Consider the following 12146-nt stretch of genomic DNA (forward strand, 5'->3'; position numbering starts at 1 on the left):
AATTAAAAGCTTTTTATTGTGCCGTTTGTTAGAAAACTATTATTCTAAATTTAGACTGAATGCCATGTGCAAGAAAAAATAGCAAGGAGGTATGACATATTGGAGGCCATTTCGCTCCCATTCTGTCGCAAAATTGTTAAATGTTTACGCTGCATGCTCTGCTAAACAGTAACATCTGTTTGGATGGCATTCAGCCTGTCTGCTGCAATTGTGGTTACAGGACAGCGCTGCTGGTGCTGGTTCAGAACATTCAGAATTTGGTCTCATTAAAAAAGTCACAATATTTTTTACATTCACTCCTTCTCACCCAATTAGATCATGCTATTTCTGAGCCACCCTTTGGATAGCTGTTAAATATCTGGTTTTGGAGACACACCAGTGGGCCTAATCCATGTTTCATGAGTGTTTGCAGCTAAAATGGTACCTTCTTTTTCTTTCATCATCTCTGTACAACTGCTGGTTGTGCTGCCAGCCTGCTCACGTGTGCAGGACCGTGTGTACATCACACAGCCCACATGTCACTGCAACACTATAAGAACAGGGGTTAAGGAGCTGTGTGTAGATTTGTGTTAACCCTGAAGCATTGATCCTATGTCACCAGGCCCATTTCCTCTACAACATATTGGTACTTGATGGGGGGGGAGATGAAGGGATGAGCAAGGGCACTGCCAAAGTAACATGTGTTTAATGTCGACTGAATCAGTTTTACACTAGCCTTTCATCTTCTGTTTCTTTCTTCTTTAAAAAAAAAACATGTTATAAAGCCTTTCTGGTGTTTCAGTATAACACTAGCTAACGGAGCACCAGCAACGTAGCACATGCAGGCACCAAGGTCACTGAGAATATTGCTCGTAATAGTCAGCTATAGGACTCATCGTTGCTAATGTGACATTGAGGTCATTGTCGTTGTATCTACTTTGCTGCAACAGGAACACCTCCTATGGTTGATGACAGAGCGGTCTGGTAATAGACGTGACCCATTGTTCAAACCGGTTAATTTCAATCTTGGCCAGAATCCTTGTCCTGATGAATCATTGCTGAATGAATGCGTTGATGTCATCGACACAGATAGTTGACTTTTGGAGCCGTTTGACCACATGGCTTTTTTGTTGCTTTAAATCGATCGTTTATCCTAGTGTCTATAATATCTTTTCTAAACGGTCTCTCTCCTTCCCAGTGCTCAATGGCTCAAGCAAAGTGCTTTAACAATATTGCCCATACAGTACTTAAAAGTGATGAGAGTAGAGAGATCCAATAGACATCATACCTACAGTATCTACAGTATTACTGCATAGACCATGTTATATTATTCAGTGGTTCTCAATGAGGAGTACAGGTTAATTCTGCTGATAGTTTGAAATATTATGACAGGGACTCTTAGCTTTGTATGCCTGGACTGCAATATTTATATCAGAACCACTATAGACAAAAGAAGACTGTACACTCGCTAGCCACTTTACTAGGGACACCTTGGATTGGGTTGGTCATTATTGAAATAACATTTTTTTAATGTGATTATAAAATAACTTTTAAAATACTGAACATTTTTATTGGAAAAATGCATCCAGAGCCACCTTATTAGGTATACATTGGTAGTACTGGGTTGGACCTTGTTTTGACTTCAGAGCTGTCTTAATTCAACTTGGAATAGTTTCAACAAGATGCTAGAAACATTCCTCAGAGATTTTGGTCAATGCAGATTTGTCGGCTGCTCATCCATGATGTGAATCTGTAGTTTCACTGCATGCCAAACGTACACTACCGGATTGAGATCTGGTGACTGTGGAGTACAGTGAACTCATTGTCATGTTAAAAAAAAACAGTTTGAGATGTTCTGAGCTTTGCGACAACTTGCTGGAAGCAGCCTCAGAATAATGGGATGGACATGATCAGCAACAATACTCAGGCAGCCTAGGGTGGTTAAACAATACTCAGTTGGTACTAAGGGGCCCAAAGTTTGCCAAGAAAATATGCCCCACACTTTTACACCACCAGCAGCCTGAGTTAGTTATACAAGGCAGAATGGATCCATGCTTAATGTTGTTTAAATTCTGATCCTACCAACTGAATATTGTAGCCTGAGTTTCCTGTTTTTAGCTGACAGGAGTGGCGCCTGGTGAGGTCTTCTGCTGCTGTGAGGTCATCTGCTTTATGGGCCCTCTGCACGCCCTAGATAAAACAATTGGTTATTTGAGTTGTGCTTGATTTCCAATCAGCTCAAAGCAGCTTGGCCATTCTCCTTTACGCATGACATCAACAAGGCATTTTAAGACACTAACTGGATTTTTCTGTTTTTCAGATCATTCTCTATAAACATTAGAGATGGTTGTGTAGGAAAACCCAGTAGATTGGCAGTTTCCAGCCCATCTGGCTCCAACAACTATGAAATATTAAAAGTCACCTTCTTCCCCATTCTGATGCTTGGTTTGAGCTTTCAGTAGGAGGTCTCTATGATATCTAAACGCCTGATGGGGTTGCTGCCACGTGATTGGCTGATTAGACATTTGTGTTTATGAGAAGTTTAACTGATGTACCTAATGAGGTGGTCAGTGAGTGTTTATTTGGGAGGATAAATTCCATCTAGGATGCCCCCGCCCTTCCACTTGTACGAGACTAGAAGCAAGACCCCCATACAGAACTGAGCAAGCATGACATTAAGTCAGGCAAAGTATAAAAAGGAGGATTTAGGAGGAGGTGGGCTTGGACTTCTGCAGCAATCGTAAGCAAGGTAAAGCAACTTAAATAATGTTCTCTGAGTTAGATCTGCTAGTATGACAGATATAGCAAAGGCACTGGCTGATGTGGGCACACTTTGAGCTACCACGGTGTAACGTGAATTACAAAAACAATCAGAGGCGAGTATCACCAGATAACGAGGTACCTCAGTGGATCTGAATAGAATAATCTAGAATAACTGATTTAAGTATATTCAAAATATTCATATTGAGTGAGCTGTAACGCAGAATGCAAAATGTTTAAGCTGAGTGTATATAAAACTAGCAAGAAAAAAGGCAGAGAGGTTGAAGCAGCCAAAATAATAGTTATTATAGAAATAGAAAAAAAAATAGCAGTAAAAGGAACTGATACATTTAGCCAGCAGTAAAGAATATATGAATTGAAATCACTGCAATAAAAAAGGAATATGAATACACGTGTGACAGATGGTGTCAGGAACTCATGTTAATCTGAAAAGGGTTACTAGACATAAAAGTTTTGAAACTACTGGTGTATAAAAGGGAGATTATTAAACAGACTTTATGGTCCTGCAGTAAAAGCCTTCGACGGTATGCGAGAAAGATGAAATTGTGAAGTTTAGGGTGATATCTCTCTGCGGCTTGGCAGCCCCATATTTTTCTTTGCTGAGATATTGTAACACAGCGAGAGGCTTAAGCTATAGAACCGTGGGTGTGGATGACAGGAAGGAGGCAGTGATGAGGAGTCAGAGAATTAAGTGCAGAGGATAGGGGTGAGGGGGGATATGGTGGGTGAGGGGGGATATGGTGGGTGAGGGGGGATATGGTGGGTGAGGGGGGTGGAGTAAAAAAAAAGGGCGAAAAAGGGCGGGGGGGATTTGGTGAGAATCTGTAGCACAGTAGAGATGATGAAATGAGAAGAGTGCAGCAGTGAGAGAGCCGTGACCCAGAAAACGACACACACCGTGCACCTCAAGATACTGTATCGCTCAAATAGAAACAATTAGTCCAGATCTTCTTAATGAGGCTTAATTAAATCTTAACTCTGGAGAAAGACGCCTCGCATGTTCAGTGGGAAAGGTGAATGTGGAGGAAAAGCAGGAGGCAGGTTAAATCACTAGATAAATGACAGTGTGTGTGTTGGGGTAGTGTTTTTTACCTGTGTGACGTGTGTGTGTGTGCGTGCACCTGTAGACACCTTATACATGCGTGGAAGCTGACGTGCAAACTCCTGAATATCACATCCATTAACAATCATTACCCAGAGTTTCCTGATGCATTTGCCTGTACCCGCTCCCTTTGAAATCATTAGATTTTTATCAGTTTGGCCTTTCACTTTAAGGTGTCCTCTTAATATCCTTCCCTGGACTGTGCGCTTACTTTGTGGGGTTTTATGTGGAGTTTCAGAGTTCCTCTTTTATGACCATTTTCTCCGTCACCGCTTCTGCTGTTTGCTCTCGTATGATCTGTTGTTGTTTTCTCTGCCTCTGAATTTTCAGCCCTCGCTGTCACCTAAAATGACCTCTCCTTTTTCCTCTCTCTCCCTGCACCTTGCCTTTCTTTATGCTCGAACCTTTTGCATCTGTTCTCTTTTTCCTTGCCTCTCTGTCTCTCTACCTCTGTTTCTATCTATTTTATTTTATTTTATTTTTTTATGGGGAGCCAGTGAAGGAAAGCTGGTGGTCCTGGCTTTGGCCATTGGTGTGGCAGAGCAAGATGACTTTGCCAATATCCCTGACCTGCAGGAAACAGCGCAGGCAGCACCACCACCACCAGCCAATCAGGAACCGCCCCCTGAGAAGAGGTACCAGACAATGTACTAGAGCGCTTGTTCTGTGTGTGTGTGTGTGTTTGTGTGTGTGTATGTGAGAGAGAAAATTGGCTGCAAATGAAAGGATGTGAAGGATATGCTATTGAAGAAAAATGAGAGGTGATTTCAGAATCTAGGTAGAGGAGGGTAGTTTTGTTTGTCAGTGTTTTTGGTGAGTCACTGCGTTTAAGTCTATTGTGTCATAGACCTGTGCCTGAAATAGCACCAGAGCTCAACATACTGCTACAGAAATAAAAATGAGCGCTAATTACGAAACCAAATGTAGAAAATTTTGCCGTAATGCTTTGATGAGTGAGGAGATAAAACAATTTGGGTGTTAGCTGGAAAGCAGTAATGAGCTCATAAATCACAGCAGTGAGATGCTCACTGGTACTCTACTCTTTTTCTTTTTTATTCTTTGGCTTTTAGCGGTAAAATTTCAGCCAGTCAAATCAAACAGTGCTTTCTCATGCCAGTGTACTTTTTTTTTCCTTTTTCCCCTGACCATGATAATTATCTGCCTTATTGCATTGACATTTTTCAGCACCATTTTCATCTCTGTTTGCTTGTCTTCTCACTCCTGCCTTTCAGAGACCTCCCATTGGTAATTGTCTTATTTCCTTTGTATTTTTATGCCTTCACTATCCAAGTCATTTCTGCCCCGTGTTCTTTCTTCCCTCCTGCTCATTAGCTGCCTTCAATCACCCTCTGTCGCTCTGAGAGTTTCGTCTCTGCAGCTCCACCGAGGGCCCAGAGAGCCTCCTCATTATTCCACAACATGTTAGTCACTTACATAAACATGCTGCTAAAAATAACCGCTTTCTTTGCCAGCCAACTTAGACACTAGAAGCCAAAATATTTCCACTCATCTATAAGGATCCACCAGCCTTGCTCACCGTCCCCCAGTCTCTTGAAATAATTGGGTTTGCATTCTGTTTAGGAATTGGACCTACTTTTGTGAAACAATTTAAGGCTAACAAATGAGTACAGTGTGAAACAAGCAGAGCGTTTTCAGTCGTTGGACGGCCGTTTTCGATTGTTCACAACAGTGTCACAGAGAAATCCTTGATTTGGTCCAGCTTTAGGCAGACGCGACACACTCGATTTCCTCTGCAGTCCAATTAGGCAGTTTTAACCTCACTTTGATTCTGTGACAAATGGGCGACAGTGTGCAGATGCATAATATGACACACACCTTTAAAAAAAAAAAAACAGCAGAGGACAGCGGACAAATTCTGATGTACTCGTCACACCAATTATTCTTCATTCACAAGTGTTTCATCAATTTGACACGTGATTTAAAACTAGAGCTCCATTACAACACAGATGGTAACTGTTTTCTTATCTGGGCTGCACAGCCGCAGTGCAGACATGCACATGTGCACCATGCAACTGCTGACATTTGAAGGACCTCTTGTGTCTTCAGGGTAGGGCTGCCACAAACGATTATTTTGATAGTCGACTAGTCACCGATTATTTTTGCGATTAGTCGACTAATCAGATCCATTGGATCCATTGGACATACAGCTTATTGCAGCATGCATCTGCTCTTATATAACTATCATTAGCTTACAGCTTTAAGTGTTTAAGGTATGTGCTAACTAAAAATAAAGACAAGGTGATAGTTTATTACATTTTAATGAAATTTGCAGATTGTTTTGGTTAAGTTTAATAAACTCAGCTGTCTGCTCCTTGCTATCTAAAATATAACGGGACACCGGAGTATATTCTTGAGCATCTCACACTTCTGATAATCAGTTGTCTGCTTGAGGTTTATTCAGCTGTGTAAAAACTATAACTTTAATCTCAGCCAAACCGATTTACTCAGGAACAAATAAAATACTACAAAAAGCCAAACAATAACATTTTTAAGTTATCTAAGTGACTTATATATGTTTAACCTGAGTAGCGAAAGACAGCGGTGGGTTTGAAAACGATTTGCCGGGAGTCTGGTGTTCTCACGGGCTCTAGTGAGCCTTGCCCCCAGCTAGCTATCGAGCTAGTGGGTAACAGACGTCTCCGAAAACGTCGGAGCGCTTTTGAAAATATGTGGTGTCTTGATAAACTGAGCAGATATTTCAGGTTTACACAGATGCATTCTAGCCTGAAAATATGTTAAACGTTTATTTTGTGACCCAGAAAGAATAATAAGAGTAATATTAAAACTAACTAGCTGCCGCCATTGTTGGAAACTGAGCTGCGCCGCGCTATGAATTCTGGGACAGAGCTACTTCTTCTTCTTCGGGGTTTAACGGCAGCTGGCATCCTTGTACATGCAGTGCTGCCATCTTCTGTTTCAGTCCGTTATTACACTCTTAAATTCTACTACTTATTCCTGCGTCTTTTGTGATCTTACAAAGCTTCAAACGACGCGTCAACTATTAAATCAGTCGTCGACGATTCTGATAGTCGACGTAATCGTGACTAGTCGACGTAATCGTGGCAGCCCTACTTAAGGGTCGTAGAAATAGGCCTCCCTTAACTAATAAGTTCCTTTATTTATCATAAGTTTGCTTTTAGACCTACACTAGCCACCAGCTGCTTTGTCTACTGGTTTTGTTTTTTGGCCCTGAGCTTTCTGCGACCACAGAGTTACAAACAACCATCAAAGTATCCTTTGAGAAGAAATGTTGCTTCTTTTTTACTAATATCAAAAGTCTCCGCATTGTTCACAATTATAGCCTGAAACGCAGCGAGCCGCAGAGGAGAATGACTTCCTCTGTAATTTGTTGTGTGCATTGCGTCTTGGCTTTTCAGCTTTTTGTGTTCACACCTCTTTAAATGAGTTGTGAAATCCACTAAGAGACCAAACAGCGTGTTTGTCGCTCGGGCCAGCATGTGGTCAACAGGATCCGCCTTTATTAGCAGACTGCATTGTGCTGTTTCCTGGATTTAATTTCTTTCACTCAAATAAGAATGACTGGCAACTTACAGCCTGTGAACACTGGAGAACTGGAAGCAAATAAACAATTTGACTGTAATTGAAGCTTTAAAAGTGTTGACCTTTTAGTGAGCCTTCTGCTGATATATAATCTAATTCCACTTGAGACTTTCATGGTTTTGTTTATTTCGTGTAAAATTGCAAATTGCAAATTTTAATGAGTGATTTAGCCACACTCTAATTGGCTGCTAAATTTAGAAGCTTGAAAACCCCCCAACATACCTCAACAGTCTATTAGAAGTGCAAGTTGTAAGCTTGCTGGGAGTGTATAGTTCCTGGTGGTGTTAGTGCTGACTTCACAGTAAACGTGATTGAATCAATCACACTCCTGGCATATTGCTCACTCTGAAAGGGGTTCTCAAGCCAAAGACAAAGGCACGCTTTCATTTGTCTCTCTTACCCTTCACACCCGGTGTTTCATCACAGTCTGTGCATTTAAACATGTGCTCGTGTCCATCACTCATCTTCACCTGCATTACTCATGCTACCCCGCATGAATTTATTTACCTAAGATCTGAAAAACATGTCACTGGCAAATGGCTTCAGCCAAACATCGAGCCTCTGAAGTTAATGTGAATATTTTATATATCCGTCAAATGGTAACGGAGTCAGTGTTAGCATCAAAGGGAATTCTTTGTGCTCCCAACGAACAGAGAAGAGCTGCCGTCTGCACAACTGATATTTCATGCCCTACATTAATGAACCAGTCAGTTTTTCAGAGCAACTACTGTAAATAAATGTACCCGAGTAGAGAGCTACTTTCGACTGCTCCCTTGTTCTCAAGGGGTCACCACAGCGGGTAGCGCTGCATGTCTGATTTGGCAGATTTTACGCCGGATGCCCTTCCTGACACAACCCCACGGGGATTTGTGTCTCCTCCTGGGATCGAACCAGCTAGAGCTTTAATTTTGTAGACTCTTGTTTGTTTGAGTAATCTTATTTTACGCTGCTTTTAACATACAGTAGATACACGGCCCTATAAAAGGTTTTCTTTTTTTTAAGGCCTGCTTGGCCACAGACGCATGTGAGTTGTTACTACTTCCATCAAAATTGCAATACATCTATAAAGTTTTTCTATAAAACTATAAAGTTTTATTTGAATAACTGTTTGAAATTAAAATGGGGAAAATGAATAAATATTTTTAGATATAAAATTTAGCTCAATTTATTTAATTGTAATACTTATTTAATTGTATGGATTTAGTTGTTTTGCTTGTTCTAATGCTGTTTAACTGGGACCTCGTTACGTTTTGTTCCCTTTTCGGCTGCCTCGTGTATTGGAATGACAATAAAAGATTCTATGCAGTCTTTTGGAAAACTAAGTACACCCAATGATTCAGTAACTTGTAGCGCCAACTTAAAAAGCAATATTGAAGCAATGGTTTTCTGTATGACTATCAGTCTTTAATGGAAGAACATTGGCCCACTCTGTACAACGTTACATTCCTTCATTGAGGTTTTTGGGCATTCATGTATGCACAGTTCTCTTAAAGTCCCATCTGAGCCTCTCAGTCAGGTTGAGGTCTTTCATTGAACCTTGATTCTTTTCTTTTTCTGATCATTCTGTTGTAGATTAACTGCTATGCTTGGGATCATTGTTTAGCTAAGTTTTAGCTGTCAGACAGATGGCCTCACGTGCTCACGTGTCACTCTAGAATACTTTGGTGTACAGAGGAGCTCATGGTGGACTCAATGACTGAAAGGTGCCCAGGCCCTCTGGTTGCAAAAAAAATAAATAAAAAAAATCCCAAATTATTACCCCTCCACCACCTTGCTTCACATCTGATATGAGGTGCTTGATTTCCACCGTTATGGCTAAGAATACAACTAAGAGGATTTCTTCTGGCAACCCTTCCAAACAAGCCACACTTGTTTTGTCTTGTCATGAAATTGAACATTTAACATGCTAGCTGAGGCCTCTAGAGTCTGAGATGTAGATCTTAGGTCTCTTGTTTTTCTCTGAGAACTGCACAGTCTGACCTTGGGTTGAATTTTATCTGGGGCGTTCACTCCTTGGAAGACTGTGTGTTAACACACACCTGAATGCTCCAGACCAGGCAACAGTTAAAACTTCTGCTTTCATAGTACTCCTCACAGTTGCTGATGATCAATTAATCAAGTGCTTTAATTAGCAGCACCTGTCTGCTATTTACAGAACCCTATTCATTCCTGTGGAAGCAGGAATGGTGTACGTAGTTTTTCACAGGATTGCAGAGATTCATTTGAAATTTAACTTTTTTGTAAAATAATGGATGGCCAGTAATTGGAAGGTATATGTACAAGTAGTCACTTTGAGCCAAAGGCTCAGGCTTCAGATTCTAAATTTGGTACTCTTAGTTTTGTATTATCTCACTAAGAGTAGATATCCCTAATACACTCATATGAGGCACACAGATCTGGCTGTGACTAAAGGAAGCCCCACGTCCCACTGTTCAAACCTTCTGTTTGCAAGGGACAGCCAATTAGAAGAAAATTGACTTGAATGGGATGTGAAAGGCAGTCAAATGTGCATTTTTCTCACTGTGAATAGGCTATGAATCATGTGAATCAATCAATAAACTGTAGAATAAAGCTATCCCACTGCCGTAAATGAATAAAAATAGGGGGTTGGAAATGGGTATAATTGATGTATTTAATCACAAGCCTTTAATTGTACTATTTTTCTTTTAAGTGACCCAGTCTTTAAAACTAAGGTTTAGAAACCTTACACAAAATATTTCAAATTAGCCAGCTACAACCGAATGAAAATGTTTGTGCTTCACTATCAAATAATAATGTGAAAGGTTAAATTGCTCGCATACTATATTTAATTAATTAAAAGATCCAAGTGCTTTGTTCACCACTTTAAACAGCAGTGCTCCTGGTCCTGCAATGCAGTTAGCCAAGCAATCTTATTAATGGTAAAATGTATCTAAAGTACTTAAGACACAAACATTACTGAGGCTTTTCTTTAAGCCATCAGCAGTATGTTAACGGTCCATTTCTGCTTGAAGGCAATCCAAACATCCCACTGGCCATGAGAAGGTGTTGAAGTGTGTGAGCTTCTTAATGCTTCCTCACTGACCTTGTGTGTGCGATGGCTTGATGAAAGTGTTCTCCGTGGCCATTTGTTTATGAAGTGTGGCAGGAGCAGAATGAACTGCACCACAGCTGGTGTTAGTCATGTGGACTTTCAAACCAAGGTTGCAGAACAAGGCAGGGAAAGAGGAAGTAAAGGTTACACGATAGACTAGCAGAGAGAGCAACTACAGGTTTTAAGATTGAGTGTTGCTTTAATTTTGGGGCGAGAGGAGGTCGCACATGCTGAGATGTTTGCGGTCCAGCCATCCATAGGTTGGACTTCTAAGAAGGCTTAATTAGGATGTTAGAGTGGCTTGTTTATGCCTCATTGGTCTGCACTCACAATTCATTTGCGACTCAGTGAACATATACTGTAGGTTCTCCTCCAGTGTTGCTATAAAGAGAAGGCACAATCCCAGAGAGCTTCGAATCTAGATCTCTCTCTGAGCAGCAACTGCACAGCCCAATGAGGATGGAGGCTCAGGATAAAGGGGGTGGGCTTTACGCGTGTGCCACATTAACATTCAATCCACTTGCCTGTGGTCCTTCAATTATTCATCCATGCATGTTACATCATTTTGTGTAAGCCAGTGGAGTTGTCTTTTTTTCCCTGAAAACATCTCTCTGATATTAATAGATATAGATGTGTATTTCTCTGCCTTAAAGACACGATGCACTCAGTGAGATTCTGAGTCTCTGTTAATTGCCAAGTGGGCTATATATATATATGTACATATAACTTCATAATTTATGAGCTTATTACGTTGCTTAAATTGACATAAAAGACAAACGCAGTGGATGGCGGTTAAGACCATTTACCCAAATCAATATAAGTGTGCGTTTGTTTGACGCTGTGAGTGTGTGTTTGTCCTCTAACCGCATTAGCCAGAGTGGGAAGAGTTAAATCTTTATGTGGTGGAGGATTGTGTGTGTTTAGGCTAATGTAATGACAGGGCATCCCGAGGTCACAGTTTATCATTTTAATGGTCGTTATTTCAGGCCTTGTTTTCTTAGAAAAAAAAAAAGATATTACTATAATTCAAGATGATATAATGTGCACGTGTGTTTGTACATAAACATGTAAATTGATTATGCTGCGCTCTGCTAGTCTGACACAGTGCTCCTCCTGTGACAAGGGCTTTGCAGACCCAACTAATCAGCACAGTCTTCGGGGGCTCTGGCTAAGACTGTCCCCGAAGCTTTGGCTCCCTGCGGCCACTGTGCTCATTCATGCATTACAGGGGGAATGTAGAGATGCATTCAGTTACATGCTGGGAGGGGGGGAGTCAATCGCGCTAAGGCAAAACTCCCCCCAAAAAAACCCCAAAAACCACACACACACACACACACAAAAAACCCAACTCAGTCACAAAGAGATGAGGAGGGGTACTTTCATCCATCCATCCATCCATAGGTCAAGGGAGGATGAGAGAAAATTCAAAGTGAAAATCCATCTTCCTTCAATGAGAGTAGCAGGAGGGAGTACTTATTGTACTGAAGGCAGGGCTGAAGGCAGCACTCTCGCCAGCAGGTACAGGCTGTTACACATGCTCATCTCATTCATTCAGATAGATGGATGGCATTTGGGGAGACGAGCTATTAGGAGCATTAACCTGGGACTCTTGTGTTCTGCCTCAGAACA

At 41.1% G+C, this 12146-nt stretch overlaps 1 protein-coding gene across 4 annotated transcripts in view; it reads left to right on the forward strand.

Annotated features, from left to right (window-relative positions):
• Positions 1-12146, forward strand: part of syt7a (synaptotagmin VIIa) — a 100993-nt gene that overhangs the window by 63708 nt on the left and 25139 nt on the right. For 3 of the 4 annotated variants that reach the window (XR_014875271.1, XM_085167924.1, XM_085167922.1), the window contains one exon: positions 4360-4497. The exons of the other annotated variant lie outside the window; for it this stretch is intronic. Coding sequence is in view for 2 of the 3 variants with exons in the window: in XM_085167924.1 (XP_085024050.1) it covers positions 4360-4497 (138 nt within the window). In the remaining variant the exon portion in view is untranslated. The remainder of the gene's footprint in view (positions 1-4359; positions 4498-12146) is intronic. 4 annotated transcript variants of the gene reach the window in all.

This window comes from Neolamprologus multifasciatus, chromosome 7, assembly GCF_963576455.1.
Source record: "Neolamprologus multifasciatus chromosome 7, fNeoMul1.2, whole genome shotgun sequence".
Lineage (NCBI taxonomy): Eukaryota > Metazoa > Chordata > Actinopteri > Cichliformes > Cichlidae > Neolamprologus > Neolamprologus multifasciatus.